Here is a 16163-nt window from a genome sequence, read left to right on the forward strand (position 1 = left end):
GCCCAATCAAAGATCAAAGACTGGGTCCTTTTCTCCCCCACTCTTTACTATTTCTGTGTTTCTCACTATTCTTTTTTTTTTTTTTTTTTTAATTATTTATGATAGTCACAGAGAGAGGGAGAGAGAGAGAGAGAGAGGCAGAGACAGAAGCAGGCTCCATGCACTGGGAGCCCGACGTGGGATTCGATCCCAGGTCTCCAGGATCGCGCCCTGGGCCAAAGGCAGGTGCCAAACCGCTGTGCCACCCAGGGATCCCTATTTCTCACTATTCTGTAAGGAATACTTCATAGCCTTCACGATAAGAACAATGAAAGTTCTAGAATTTTAAGATGCAGTATAAGCGATCAATACCATTTTGGAAATAAAGTTGCCTCACTTCCTTTCCATGACCTAACAGTCTTGCAGGCATCTACTGTCTGCCCACAGACACAGTGACCTGATGGTAGCTGCGCCCTTGGGCCCTGGAGGTTTTGTTACCCCCCTGCCCCTCAGGCATTTCTCCTGATGTCCTCGTCCTGTAGCTACAGTGCTCCTGCTTGTATGGCAGGCTCTCAGCTAATGTCCCCAGCTGGGGTACAAGGAACTGGTGACCAGGCATGTCTTCATCCTTGTGTTGCAAACTATTTCTCAGGCTCCTCTGCCAACTGGCTCATGGCCAACAGAAGCATAGCTGGAAGAAGCATGGGATGGTGCAATGGGCAGAGAAATTCCCTTCCCGGTCCTGCCTCACACCATATAGCTGCCCCATCCTACCCAAAACGGGATGACCCCTGCTGGTAAGCCCCACCAGGGTTCTAGGTTCTGTGGCTCCTAAGCTCTGGCACACTGCCTCTTGCCCTGGGCTCTCAACTCCTCCTTCACCTGTGCAACCAATTCCCTGGGTTAAACTCCTGATGTTACCTTGACTGACTCTCCAGATACTGTCAGACTGCTCCCTGAAGAGCTGGACTTTGTCCTCGCTCCAGCAGAGGACAGGGGCTCTTAGGGTTGCTTTTTGTTTAAGATTTTATTTATTTATTAGAGAGAGAAAAAATGAGCAGGGAGAGAGAGGCAGAGGGAGACAGAGAGGGAGATGGAAAAGCAGACTCCGTGCTGAGCAGGGAGCCAGACGCCGGGCTCGATCCCAGGACCCTGGGATCATCATGACCTGAGCCAAAGGCAGACACTTCACTGACTGAGCTACCAGGCACCACCAGCCCTTTTTTTTCTTTAAATACATAAAAGCATAAAAACTAAAAGAGAAACAGTTCACAATCCTACCACCTATACAAAACCCTGCCCACAAGTGTGACTCAAAATCAGGAAGGCCAAACAGTAAGGCACAATAAAAGCCTTTTCCACCTTCCCCTGTAGATCCCACCCTCATGGATCACTGTTAAGAATTCCCTGAGCGGGTAGCCCGGGTGGCTCAGCGGTTTAGCGCCGCCTTCAGCCCAGGGTATGATCCTGGAGACCCAGGATCGAGTCCCACGTCGGGCTCCCCATAGGGAGCCTGCTTCTCCCTCTGCCTGTGTCTCTGCCTCTCTCTCTCTCTGTGTCTCTCATGAATAAATAAATAAAAATCTTAAAAAAAAAAATTCCCTGAGTTATGAGTCCAGAAGGAAGTAAAAGCGCACATACATACTAGCAGTTACCCACAGGCACATGTGAGGCATGGATGTATGTCTTTCTGAACCCGTATACACACGGGTTATACTATACACATTCCACATCTTGCTTTTTCTCGCTTAGTGACATACTGTGGAGACAGCAGCCCAGGAGCCTATATGGATTTCCCTACACCTTTTAATGTCTGTATTGCAGACCCCTACTGATGGACATGTAGAGTTTCCGTTTTTTTCTGGTTTCTCATTGTGACAAGATAAAGTTTCAGTAAACGTCCATCCTGGATGTGTGTTTGGTATGCTTTATGCAAGCACTTTTTTTTTTTTATTTATTTATTTATTTATTTATTTATTTATTTATTTATTTATTTATTAATTATAGTCACAGAGAGAGAGAGAGAGAGAGAGGCAGAGACACAGGCAGAGGGAGAAGCAGGCTCCATGCACCGGGAGCCCGACGTGGGATTCGATCCTGGGTCTCCGGGATCGCGCCCTGGGCCAAAGGCAGGCGCCAAACCGCTGCGCCACCCAGGGATCCCTATGCAAGCACTTTTTATGTTAGCTTTTTTACTTTCTCTTTTCTGATAGTGAAACAAATCCTGACAGTACCAAAAAAAAAACATCGAAAGGAAAAACAAGGCAAAGGCTGTGTGGTCCCTTAGCTGAACACAGGCCAATTCTCACCAGTCCGTCATAAATGGCACCTTTTCCTCACATAGTTGGGGCTGGGGCGTGCTCATCACCCTGGATTACTGACTGATTACCAAGCAGCATGTTCTAAGCACCTCATGTGTGCATTCTACTTGGCACAATGACATCCTTGTGGAAGGGGAAGCTCCCATCCAGGAGGACCAGAGAGCACCCAGCAGAAGCCGGGGGCTGCCACACTGCCTCCCGGAGGCTGGCTGCCTCTTCACCCCACCACCAGCCCCCTCCAAGGCTGGGATCTATGGGAGACGACCGCCTACCTCAGATGGTACCTCCGAAGCAGTCTCGGGGTTCCGTAGGCTGTCCCCAGGTGTGGGGGTGCGGCTGCTGTCCCCTCTCTGCCCCACGCTCAGCGCCTGCTCCCACTTCTGTAGCGCTTCCTCGAACAGCTCCATACCTGAGCCCGGGCAGGAGGACAAGGGAGAGTCTGGCCTCAGCAGAGGAATGCACCCAGGCCCCACACTCCAGATGGCATCAGAAAAGCAAGGGGGCAGGAGAACATGAAAGGTCATAAAAGGCAGGACCGTGTGAGCCTGGTTCTAGTCACTTTTCCAAGGCGGGTCAGTTCACAGGCCTCCATTCAGACCAGACTTGTTCCTGGAGACTGTCCCGTAGCCACAAATAGCTAGAAACCACCAAATGAGGGTCTTGGGGTCAGGAGTGAGATTGCAAAAGAGCACCTGGAAAAGTGCCCTGAGCCCAGCCTGGGCTCCCAGGAGGAGGCCATCCTTCCCTCCAACTCTGCCCCAGGAGAGCCCCTGGCTGGCCAGTACCTTGCATGTAGAGACTCTCCGCATTGCCGTCACTGGCGGTCACAGATTCTTCCATCCCTCTGGTGTCCCATGGTCCTGAACACGCAGCCATGGGGCTGGATGAGTTCACTGCTACCATCTGGGAACAAAGCAGCACAAGGACCCAAGGGCAAGGGGTAAGGCCCCCCAGACTCTTTGCAGGACCCAAGCCCCTCCCACGGCCTGATCATACATGGCACACCCTCTCCAAAGACCATTCTGGAAGAGAGCCTCCGGCACTGTGGCCAAGCCTCCAGCATGGCCTGCTTCCACCAACTCTAACCACGAGATGGCACTTTACAGAAATCGCTGAACTGGGAGGAAACAGAGGCTGATGCCCAGCTCAGGAGCCAGCAGCCTCCTACAGAAGCTGTCCTGGGCCTGTTCCCTGCTCTCAGGCTCTGCTACAGGTCGGACTAGGAAGACACGGAGCAGCCACCACCACAGGACAGGGCAGGGCCCACACTTGCCACACTTCTCGCCCTGCCAGGACGGGGGCTCCTCCAGGGCAAGAGCCATGTCTTCCTCACCGCTGAGTCCCCAGGGCAGAGCTCACCTTAAAGCTTGAGGAATGAATGGGTAACCAGGTGAGCAAATGAGCCCAGAGCCCCTCTGCAAGAGAAAATCTGCTTTTCTTTGTCTCATTTCTCTCTTTATCTTCAGCAGAGTCTTTGGTACAAAGCAGATGCCTGTGTCTGATGAACCAAGGAATGAACTTTCATAGACAAGTATCTCCCCAAGAGACCACCAACCTCTCTCCTGCCCCACCCACCTTTCTTTTACTGAAGTCTGGCACTTGGTAAATGATCAATGACAATCTCTGAAAGCCTGTGTGGACGGATGAGTGAATGAATGAGAGGCTGAACAAAATTTCTCTGGTCTTCCTACTAGTCTGCAAGCATCCTGAGGGCAGAGACTCGAGCCTACTCAGTATACCAGGGACTGAGCCCAGAGCCCCTAGTGCCCTCCCCCAGGGAGTTACCGAAGCCAAGCTGTGGCAAGATCCCGAGTGCTTGCTGGGCTCGATGGAGGAGATGCCACTCAGAGTGTCATTGCTTTTGCTACTGGGGCTCTGCATCCTTCGGCTGGAGTAGCCTGTGAGGAACAGGAGGGCAAAGAGCACGCTAGCTTCGAGTTTGAGCCTTTGCAGAGGCTGTTCTCACCACCAGAAAACCCTCCCTATCCTCATATGAAAGCCTGTCCCCCTATCCTTTAAGTCAAGGTGATAGCAGAGCACCTAAGCACATGCACTTAGAAGAGTGCTATGCCTCTGCCTGGCGTCCTGCTCACCACCATATCCCTGCCATCTAGTGCAAGGCCTGGCCCGGAAGGCCCCAGATCTGCCAAATAAGCCTGAAAAGGAGGTCTGGCAACTGCTCCACCTACTTTTCATTCAATCTCCCCTGTGTTGCTGACTGACTGATTTGAAATTCTCTTCCTTCTAAAAGGAATTTGAGACAATCACTTATTAAAATACACATGAGGACAGCTGAGGTGGCTCAGGGGTTTAGCGCCACCTTCGGCCCAGGGCATGATCCTGGAGACCTGGGATCGAGTCCCACTTTGGGCTCCCTGCATGGAGCCTGCTTCTCCCTCTGCCTGTGTCTCTGCCTCCCTCTCTCTCTCTCTGTGGGTCTCTCATGAATGAATGAATGAATGAATGAATGAATGAATGAATAAATAAATAAATAATCTTATAAATAAGTAAATACACACAAAACATTTTTTTAAGTAAGAAAAGTAGGGGAGGGAAAAGAAGGGAACACCAGAGGTGGTGGTGGTGATGGTACAGGGTAGGCAAGTGAGAGGCTGGCACAGAGGCAGCTCCAGGTGTCCCAGGAGTCAATGGAAACAGAAACCCAGCTACATCAGCACTTCTCTGATCCTGTTCTAGATTAGTCTAAAAACTTCTTTTTCTAGTTGTATGAGAAAATTTCCCTTTTGCAATGATTAAGTCATAATTAAAATTCATTTTCACGTGAGAGTTTTCTTTTTTTTTTAAGATTTTATTTACTCAAAAAAAATATTTTATTTACTCATTTGAGAGACAGACGGGGGGGGGGGGGAGAGAGAGAGAGAGAGAGAGAGAGCGAACAAGCACAAACCAGGTGCCTCTCCTTTTTTTTTCTTCTTTTTTTTAAAGCAGGCTCCATGCCCAGCGTGGGGCTTGAACTCATGACCCTCAGATCAAGAGCTGCACACTCTACCAAATGAGCCAGCCAGGTACCCTAAAGGGAATTTTTGCTTCTTAAACCAGGTTTCTGGAGCCCCCGGGTGGCTCAGTCAATTAAGCATCTGCCTTCAGCCCAAGTCATGACCTAGGGGTCCCAGGATCAAGCCCTGCACTAGGCCCCTTGCTCAGTGGGGAGTCTGAGTCTCCCTCTGCCCCTTACCCCACTCGTGCTCTCTCTCTCTCTCTCTCTCTCTCTCTCTCTCTCTCTCAAATAAATAGAATCTTTAAGAAAACAGAAATCCGGGCAGCCTGGGTGGCTCGGCAGTTTAGTGCTGCCTTTGGCCTGGGGTGTGATCCTGGAGACCTGGGATTGGGTCCCACGTCGGGCTCCCTGCATGGAGCCTGCTTCTCCCTCTGCCTGTGTCTCTGCCTCTCTCTCTCTCTCTCTGTCTCCCATGAATAAATAAATAAATAAATCTTAAAAAAAAAAAAAAAGAAAAGAAAAGAAAACAGAAAACCAAAAAGCAGAACAAAACAAAACAAAAACCAGGTTTCTCCCACTCAAGATGAGAGCCTGTGAGGACTTCCTGCCTCAGAACGAGATCCATATGATATTCAAGAAACGCAAACACTGGTTTCCTGGGTTACAAAATGAACAGAGGCGGGGTGGCTCAGTCAGTTAAGCATCTGCCTTCAGCTTAGGTCATGATCCTGGGGTCCTGGGATCGATCCCCCCATCAGGCTTCCTGCTCGACAGGGAGTCTGCTTCTCCCTTGGCCTCTGCCTGCCACTCCCTCTGCTTGTGTGCTATCAAATAAATAAATAAAATATTTAAATTAAAGAAAAAAACACAACAGCGTCCATAAGGGTTTTGAAAGCCACACCCACAGACACAAAACAGCTCAGAGGCTACCGGGGGCTGCAGCGGGAGGGGGAATGCTGACTACAAGGGACATGGGAGGACTGAGAGCATGGCAATACAGTTCTTGATGTGGTTTAAATACTAATATGGGTGTTACACAAAATCGCATAAAGAATTGTAGGCTGAAAAAAAAAAAAATTGTAGGCTTAAAAGGGTAAACTTAACCTTTAAAAAACAGGGGTGGGGCTGGGGTAACACTATCCGGCTCAGGAACCACATGGCCCTTCTTGCTCCTGCACCAGGAGACTTCCCTCCCTGGGCACAGGAGCGTCTCACCAGCTCCCTCTGGACACGGATGTTCCCAAAATGTCCTCCGATTCTGAGAACGACCACGACCAACAGGACACGTGCCTCTGACAGCATCACCCACCAAATCCTTGACTTTGCTGATGACTGAGGGAAGGGTCTATGCCATCCTCGCTTCACAGAGGAGGGATACTTGGCTCGGAGACAGGACGTCACTAGCCCAAGATCCGACAGTGACCAGGGGCCCAGCTGGGACCTGACTCCAGGTCAGGCCCTCCCCGGGCTCCTCACACTTACCTTTCTTCACCGATGGGACCTTCCTGGCCATGAGGATGGGGAGGGGCACCGTGCCCAGATGTGCGCCTCCCATCTCGGGGCCGACCTGCTTCTTCCTCCGCCGTCGCCTCTTCAGCTGATGGGCAGCCAGGGCCAGGGCCACTGTCCCCAGTGCAGTGGCAAAAAGGACCTTCCGTAGGCCTGGTGTCAATCGCAGCTGAGAGAATGCAGACTGCAGGAAAAGAGGGAGGCAGCTAGACTACATCTCCCTGGAAGAGCTCCCTGGAAAAGGTGAGCAGAGCTGTGCTGGGGAGCACCTGAGGGGCACAGGATGCCTCAGGCACTTGGGGGCTATTTGCTGACCAGGAATGTTGGGAGAGGCAGCCACCCCCCGAGAAGGAACCTGGCCAGCACCTCTGAAATGTGGACCACAGAGATGCAAAAAGGGGCCTAGCGGAGGGCACCTGGGTGGCTCAGTGGTTGAGCATCTGCCTTTGGTTCAGGTCATGATCCCCGGGTCCTGGGATTGAGTCCTGTATCAGGCTCCCTGCAGGGAGTCTGTGTCTCCCTCTGCCTATGGCTCTCCCTGTGTCTCTCGTGAATAAATAAATAAAATCTTAAAAAAAAAAAAAAAAAGAAGGGGACTGGGGACAGCAAAATGACAATGCCAAAGAGATCACATCTGGGGGCCAGGTGTCCCTAACTCCATCAGTCGTGATTCTAACAGCCACAGTGACTGAGTACCTATTATGCCAGGCACTGCACTAGGATTTTACCTGCACTCCCTGGCTGGATGCCCATCATTTTCCAGGTAAGGCTCTGAAGCTCACAAAGGTTAAGATACATGCTCAAGATGATGGGGAGTCAGAAATCGAATCTAGGTCTCCTGACCCCATTTCTTTTCTTTCTTTCTTTTTTTTTTTTTTTGGTTAAGATTTTATTTATTCATGAGAGACACAGAGAGAGAGAGAGAAAGAGGCAGAGAAACAGGCAGAGGGAGAAGCAGACCCCTTGCAGGGAGCATGATGCGGGACTTGATCCCTGGACCTAGGATCATGCCCTGAGCTGAAGGCAGATGCTTACTGCTGAGTCATGCAGGTGTCCTTCCTGACCCTATTTCTTAATGACTCCTTGAAGTTGGTAACATTCACTCCACCCAACTGCCACATCTGTACAATTCCCTGCACTTCACTCACTGCCTGCTGAACTCGGAGCCTCTCAGGTGGGGCTGCACCCTACAGAGCAGAGCTTTAGGAAGTGTCAAAAGACCTGGTCAACCACTAACATTTGGGGCTGGCAGGGAGGGTGTGACTGACCTCTTTTATAGACTGAAAAACTGAGGTCAAGGGTTCACCTAGCCCTATGGTAGAGACCAGGCTTGGGGCTCCAGACTCCTAACCTAGTCCTTCCTGCTCTGCTCAAAGAAGACACCCCAAAAACCTGGGGCCACAATGAGGGACGAGCTTTCCCAAATGCTAGGGACCCTGGGATGAGTGGCTCACTGTCTTAGAGACAGAGGGATAAAGGCAGGACCACAACCTTTTTACCTGCCCAAACGTTGTATACAGGAACACAGGGATCTCGGCCACCGTCATGGCCAGTGCCTGGATCATGGACATGCCCTCAGTCCTCCGGAATGCCATGGCAGGACAAGCACCCTCTGGTCCAAGAGCTTCCAAGGAAAATGTCTTCAACTGGCCGCTGGCTGGGTCCCATGCACCGTCCACGCCTCAGAAAGACAGGGACACACATACCAGAGGGTCCTTCCACAGAGCTAGGAGACAGATGACCAAGTCAGACACCAGAATATGCTCAGGTGAGCACAGCGAAATGCCCATAACAGTGCCCTGAGGGTAAGTGGGAGCAAAGCCTATCTCTGGAATCGCAGGCCTGGAATCAGCCCCCCTCCCTTCTGCAACCACCAGCAGGAAGGCAGCCAAATGCCCCACATACCTTCTGCCCGCCCTGAGCCCCAGGAGCAGAACACAGCGTCTTTGCCATTTTGGCCCAAGAACAGACCCAGGGCCTGGGAGATAGATAGGTCACTCTTAAACTCAGGGCTTTACACCACACTTGCACAATCTTTTTAATACCGTGCTCCATTGGCTACACAAAACCGCAGGCCATGAGAGGGTCAGGTCCCTGACTGGGAATCATTATATGCTTTTCATTTCCCACAAAGCCAAGAATGTTTTTATTTCCTGTGGACTGTGTTATGAAAGCAGCGGGGTGTTTTCCCTTAAATAACGAAAGACACTACACTCACTATGTATATATTTTTAAAATATTTTATTTATTTATTTGGTAGAAAGAGAGCGTGCAACTGCACAAGCAAGAAGAGTAGTAGAAGGAGAGGAAGAAGGAGGCTCCCTGTTGAGCAGGAAACCTGATGTGGGGCACGATCCCAGGACTCCGGGATCATGACCTTAGCTGAAGGCAGATGCTTAACTGACCGAGCCACCCAGGTGTCCTGCTCTATGTACATAGAGCACTGGGTTCTTTCTATGTGTTATTTCATGGGATCATTACAACTCTGTGAAGGAGATACTACCTAGACCCGCGCCCCATCTCCGCCAATTTCCAAAGAGGAAAGCGAGTCTCGGAGGGGTTAAGTCAGGAGCCCACACTCATACAGCTAGTGTGAGGTAACATCAGGAATTGGACCAAAGTCTACTGGACTTTAGGCTCTGTGCTCAGTACAACCCTTCATCTAAATATGACATGGAGCAGGAAGCAGCAAGCCCCAAAAGAATCACAAACTACAAGGGCAACGTTCCCCTGGGGCCTTCGAGACATCCCCACCCCCAGAGTACCCCATTGCCCCATTCCAAGGCCAGAGAATAAGTGGCTTGAGCACACAATGCCCCATCCCCAAGTTCCTGCAGAGCACTCCCCAACTGCCACCACAAAGACCAAGGATGCCTTCAAGGTCTCCTGGGACCTCAAGCAGAAGGAATACACAGGCCAGGACAGACCCTATCAACCTGGGATGGCAGCCAAAGTCACTGGAGCAGCACAAGAAACAGCTTCTCTCCCAGTGAGTGGGAAGGATGGACGATCCTACCAGTGTAGCTCTAGCGCTGGGCCGTGTGGATGAGGGGGGCGAGCAGGGGAATAACCAGTCTAGGACCAAGGAAATGGTCATGCTGTCAAGATAGGAGACATCCTGGGGCGCCTGGGTGGCTCAGTGGTTGAGTGTCTGCCTTTGGCTCAGGGTGTGATCCTGAGGTCCTGGGATCAAGTCCCCCACTGAGCTCCTTACAGGAAGCCTGCTTCTCCCTCTGCCTGTGTCTCTGCCTCTCTCTCTCTCTCTCTCTGTGACTATCATTAAAAAAAAATTTTTTTTTATTCATGACAGACACAGAGAGAGAGGCAGAGACACAGGCAGAGGGAGAAGCAGGCTCCATGCACCGGGAGCCCGACGTGGGATTCGATCCCGGGTCTCCAGGATCGCGCCCTGGGCCAAAGGCAGGCGCTAAACCGCTGCGCCACCCAGGGATCCCCATGAATAAATAAAATCTTAAAAAAAAAAAAAAAAAGAAAAAAGAAAGAAAAAAGATAGGAGATATCCTGCCAGGAGGCTGCGAATTGAGATGTGACCTCCAGTGATCAGGTCCCAGGTTCATATCTTAAGCCAACCCTCTCATTCCCCACAATCTGGTCCAGACTTCAGAGAGGGGGAGACAAAAATACCAACGCTGGAGGATCAGCAGCCACTATTTCCCCAGCACTTATACTATAGGCCAGGCTTGGAACAGGCTCTGGCTGGGAATCTAGTCGCTACTTATGATGGGGAACCTGAGGCCATCAGAATTAAGTGACCTGATTGACCCTGCTAACCGACTAAGCTGAGATGTGACCTCATCTGCAAGGGATCCTAAAGCTACGGTGTTTCCCAAGTCGCCTGCTACAGCAGCCTCATCTCCCTCCCTGCCACATCTGAAGGACTTCGGGGCCCAAGTGAGAAGCCCATATGGAGCCACAACAATGAGTCTAAACACAGGCTCCAGGCGTGAGACGGGGCTGGGAGGTCTGGTTACTTGCCTGCAGGAGAGTCAAGAGCAGCCTCTGCTGCTCCAGATAAGAGGAAGAGTGGCAAGTGCAAGGCGACAACACTGGCCCCCAAGCCTGCTTCACTCCAGGGCTGGATCCAGGCTCAGCTCAACCATGCCCTACGCACTGACACAACCGGGGGAGAAGCTTCCTCTTCTCCATGGTGACAGCCTGTAGCACTGCTCCCCATCTTGTGCACACTTCCAATGCCATTCCCCGCTGGGCAAGTCACCCTATAACCTTGGTAGGAACCTCTTCATTCCATCCTCGCTGTGGCACCTACAACATCCTCCGCCTGACTGCCCACACTTTCCGGAGCTCATCTCCTCCCTTGCCCTGGGCAATCCTATTAATGACTTTGGCCTGAGCAGCCCGTCTTTCCTCCTTGACCCCAGCAATGTCCCGGGCCCAGGCACTGAAGGGCCCTCTGCCCAGTCTCTGTTCATTCCACCCTAAACACCTTACCAGTTTGATCAAGCTGGGTACTGGGCACTCCTGCACTGGACCTCAGCAATATAGCCCCCTCTTCACAATTTGCTCATCGCATCTCAGACATCTCCCTGTGCAGCCCCAGTTCAGGCCCCCTCTTCTTTTGCCCGACTCTCGGAATATCCTTGAGGGTCGTCCAGGTGCCCACTGGCACCATACACGGCCGGTGCACCTGCTCTCTCCATTCCGGGTACTTTCCTAGCCCGGGTTCGGGTACCCGCGCCCCTGCAACGTTCCAGGTCGGGGCATCTCCTCACTGACCCGGCTCCTTCCGTTCTACCTCTCGCGCCTCCCACGGCCCGGGTACCTGTTTATTCCAACCTGGGCCCGGACACCTGCGCCCCCACCCAGTTCCTTGCTCCGACCCGGCTCCCGCCCGCCGCAAGCCTCGGTCCCGGGCCCTGCCGCGTCGCCCGCCGGACTGGCTCAGCCCGGGGCGCCACTCACCCAGGATCCCATCGCTGCGGAAGGGCAGCGTCTCCTTCCCCGGGGCCCGCGCAACCAAGCCCGGGGCCACCGCGGGGGGCGTGGCTTCACGCAGGGCCAACCCCCGCCCCCCTTTGCCCAATGAACGTCGCCCAAGCGCTCCTCGGCGCTCCGGCCTCTGGCCAATGGGCTGGGTCACGTGACGGCCTGGCCGGGCCTCCCCGCCCCCTGCTCCGCCCCCCAAGTGCGGTTGAGGCGCGGAAGTGCCCTCTTCTCCCCTGCCATTGGCTGTCGCGGTTCGATTGACTCGGGAGGCCTGGGGCGGGGGGGGTCGGGGGGCGAGGCCACTCTTAAAAGAGGCTGAGGCGGACGTCTCTGGTCTCTGGGGGTCTTTCTGGGAGGGACCCGAAAACTGCCCGAACCCTATTGTGCTGCTCTGCTCCCGCCTGGCCCCGCACGAATTCTGCCCGCGCTTCAAAGGCCCGTTTTCTTTCTTTTCTTTCTTTCTTTTCTTTCTTTCTTTCTTTCTTTCTTTCTTTCTTTCTTTCTTTCTTTCTTTCTTTCTTTCTTTCTTTCTTTCTTTCTTTTCTTTCTTTTTTCTTTCTTTCTTTTTCTTTCTTTCTTTCTTCTTTCTTTCTTCTTTCCTTTCTTCTTTTTCTTTTCTTTTCTTTTTCTTTCTTTTCTTTTTCTTTCTTTCTTTCTTCTTTCCTTTCTTTCTCTTTTTTCTTTCTTTCTTTTCTTTTTTCTTTCTTCCTTTCTTCTTTCTTTCTTTCTTTCTTTCTGTCTTTTTTTTTTTTTTTTTTTTTTTTTTTAGGCGAAGGCCCCGTTTTTGAATGTCACTGCCTCTGACTTCTCACACATCTTCTTACACCAAACCTAGCACTCTCCACTTTCTTTCGGGGCTGTTTACAAGTTGCCCTTAGCAGACATTGTCTCGCCGAGAGTTGAAGTCACAGGTGATTGTGCCCAATGGTGCCTCAAACGAAACACCGAAACATCGGTTTTGGAATAGAGCCTCCTTGGGTTGGAGTCAAGTTTCCGCGTTAAGCTCTGAAGCTCACGCGGTGCACCCCTCTGTTAAATGGGTGTAGGATTCCTACCTTGCCAAAGTCACAAGGCTTTGGTGAGGCTTGGAGAAAACTGTGGCAAGTCTTTTCATAACTGCGACGAAGAGCTGGGCCTCTAAATTTTTAAAATATAATTATCAGCTAAGTCACAGCCTTCATTCATTCGACAATTAATATATCTTTCTGCTGGCCAGACACACGGATGCACAGTGGTGGGCAAGATACATGGTGGCGCCAGGGAGCTCACAGGAAGCAGATACATAATTAGGACGTTGTGTGATAGTTGCTTTAATGGGAGAAACTCAGGAATGTGGGGATACTGAGGAGACACCAGGGCTTGCAGGGGGAGGTAAGGGACTCCGGAAACAAAGAGATGTCCAGATTGCAAACCTGAAGGATGAACAAGAATTAGTTGGGTGAAAGGGAGACAACAGAGCATGCAGGAGCAGCATGGACTGTGACCCCCAAGGCAAGAGAGAATCTGGCATCCAATGAGCCAAGGAAGAGGGAGCCAGAGCAAAGAAGCATGGTCTTCACAGTTGGACTGCCTGTGTTCTGGGCTAAATCTCCCACTCTCAATCTGTGCCCTGTGACCTTGCGCAATTCACTTAACTTCTTTAAGCCCCACCTTCCTCACCCCTAATAGGAGGAGGAGGATGTTTTCTGAGCTGTTATGACCATTCTCAGTGATTATTCACTTAAAAGTGCTCAATGCTGGACCTGGCATGGTCTCAGAACATTTGGGCCATTGCTATTAAGAAAACTGTAATAACCAATTGTAAACCTAGATAAATAGATGAAGCATATAAATTGGGACAGGTGTAAGTAATAACTACTGCCTACTGTCTCTCTCTCCTATTTTTTTATTTTTTATTTTTAGTAGGCTCTATGCCCAACATGGGGCTCAAACTCACAACCCTTAGATGAAGCATCACATGAGCTACCAACTGAGCCAACCAGGCACCCCATTCTCTCTCCTTTTTACCCTGTTGTGTTTTTCTTTTTTTATAATAAATTTATTTTTTACTGGTGTTCAATTTACCAACATACAGAATAACACCCAGTGCTCATCCCATCAAGTGCCCCCCTCAGTGCCCATCACCCAGTCACCCCCACCCCCCACCCTCCTCCCCCTCCACCACCCCGAGTTCGTTTCCCAGAGTTAGGAGTCTTTATGTTCTGTCTCCCTTTCTGATATTTCCTACACATTTCTTCTCCCTTCCCTCATATTCCCTTTCACTATTATTTATATTCCCCAAATGAATGAGAACATATAATGTTTGTCCTTCTCCGATTGACTTACTTCACTCAGCATAATACCCTCCAGTTCCATCCACATTGAAGCAAATGGTGGGTATTTGTCGTTTCTAATGGCTGAGTAATATTCCATTGTATACATAGACCACATCTTCTTTATCCATTCATCTTTCGATGGACACCGAGGCTCCTTCCACAGTTTGGCTGTTGTGGACATTGCTGCTAGAAACATCGGGTGCAGGTGTCCCTGTTGTGTTTTTCTTTCCAGGACTTTTGTATAACATATTTGTTTGCCCAAGGGAGGGACCTTGTTTTGTTTACCTCTCCATCCCTGGTACCTAGACAGTGCCTGGGTCACAAAGACTTTCTCCTTGACCAAAGCTGACTCAGGCTCCTCTGAAGCCATCTGCTCAACGAGGTCGACCTTAGACTTCCATCTGTGTCCTTGTAGAATCCAGTTTTAACAAGAATTCCCCACCCTTGGTATCTGATCACCTTCCATATTTAAACAAATTTCTCATTCTCTACTCTCAATATCTTGGCCTGCCTTCAAGGAGAATCCTGCTAGCCTTGACATTTCCACTTCTTCACTTTCCATCCACTGACCCTGCCCTGTTCTTTCACTATAAATCTCCACTTGTCCTCGTTTTATTCAGAGTTGAGCCCAATTTCCCTTCTCTACTGCAAAATCCCCCACTGCAGTGGTCCCTCTTGAATAAAAATCTTCCTTACCATCTTTAACAAGTACCATAAATACTTTTTAAAAAGATTTTATTTATTTATTAGTTAGTTAGTTAGTTAGAATACGGAAAGGGCAGAGGGGAAGAAGCAGATTTCCCACTGACCACAGAGCCTGATGTGGGGCTCAATCTCAAGACCTGAGCTGAAATTAAGAGTCGGACACTGAACCCACTGAAACACCCAGGCGCCCCAAATAAATTTTTTTAAAGATTTTATTTATTTATTTATTTATTTATTTATTTTATTTATTTATTTTTATTTATGAGACACACACACACATACACACACAACACAGAGGCAGAGTCACAGGCAGAGAGAGAAGCAGGCTCCATGCAGAGAGCCTAATGTGGGATTCAATCAGGTCTTGGGCTGAAGGCGGCGCTAAACCACTGAGCCACTCGGGTCGACCTACATTTTTTTTTTTTAACAGTGCTTGATTGTGAGTTATTGAATAAGTGAACATATAAGTATATTGATATATGCCTGTGAAGATGATACGGCTGGATGCTCAATGAATGAAATAGACCACCACAGGCAAACTTTGGTAAATAAATGAATGATCAGTACAGATGAATACAAGCACATAATATAATGATGGCTCCAAATAGCTAATAAACAAAGACTCTTAAATGGGTGCACATTAAGTCACCTGGAAGTTCCCAAACTCCACCTGCCTGGGCTTCATGCCTGCTAAGAGAACCAGTCTGGGAATAGATCTGGGGTCTGGATTTTGAGCAAAATCCAGATGACTGGGATTTATGATGGGGAATATGATGGGGACAGGCTGGGGTATATGATGGGGAACTGAGGTTAGTATGTGGAGATAAACAAGTCAGGTATCCAGAGGATGGAGCCAGGGAGGAGACAGTGCCAGTTCAGGAAGAGAGCTCTCCACTGCATTAAAAGGTGAAGTGTAGAGGTAGAGACAGGTAATAAGCCCCTCTAAGGTCCATGAAAGGGAGGATGTACCTGCAGTCTATTCCCTTGTCTGTCCAGGGCTATGAGGAGGTAAGTTCAAGATCAGCAAGTGTCCCTGCTCTAAGGGCAGCCCATTCCACTACCTTGGCCTCCCCACTTATCCTCCCTCCTTCATGTACACCCTCACCCAACTTTGGAGAACCAGAGGGCTTCCAGGGAACAAACAACCAGAGGAGTCCCCAGCCAGCCTGTGCCCTGTCTCAGATGTCCTTAGTATCACCAAAGTCAATGGCAGAAGACGGGGACTGGAAAGGTCAAGGTAGTGGTGAATGGTGGTGGGCTGCACAGAGACCCAGAACAAAAGAGGCAAAGGAGTAGAAGACAGAGCGCCTAGTAGAAGAGTGGGGTGCGAATGGTCAAAGGGACATGGAGAGGCACAAGTTGGCAAGGGGCTGTGGAACAAGTAATGGAGAGAGGCCAGTCAGGTGGCAG

General features: G+C 50.2%; 1 protein-coding gene across 2 annotated transcripts in view; it reads right to left on the bottom strand.

The window, feature by feature from the left end:
* The window catches only part of MIGA2 (mitoguardin 2), a 28988-nt gene extending 17143 nt beyond the window's left edge, over positions 1-11845 (bottom strand). Inside the window, exons 1-7 of one of the 2 annotated variants that reach the window (XM_035721061.2) lie at positions 11710-11757; positions 8674-8746; positions 8268-8494; positions 6742-6952; positions 4086-4198; positions 3086-3203; positions 2573-2709 (exon numbers count right to left, since the gene is read on the bottom strand). In XM_035721061.2, the coding sequence (XP_035576954.1) occupies positions 2573-2709; positions 3086-3203; positions 4086-4198; positions 6742-6952; positions 8268-8363 (675 nt within the window). In that variant the 5' untranslated portion in view covers positions 8364-8494; positions 8674-8746; positions 11710-11757. Of the gene's footprint in view, positions 1-2572; positions 2710-3085; positions 3204-4085; positions 4199-6741; positions 6953-8267; positions 8495-8673; positions 8747-11709 lie in introns of both variants that reach the window. The other variant, XM_025475420.3, reaches the window with a different exon arrangement.
* Positions 11846-16163: the final 4318 nt, after the last annotated feature.

This window comes from Canis lupus, chromosome 9 (assembly GCF_003254725.2).
Source record: "Canis lupus dingo isolate Sandy chromosome 9, ASM325472v2, whole genome shotgun sequence".
Lineage (NCBI taxonomy): Eukaryota > Metazoa > Chordata > Mammalia > Carnivora > Canidae > Canis > Canis lupus.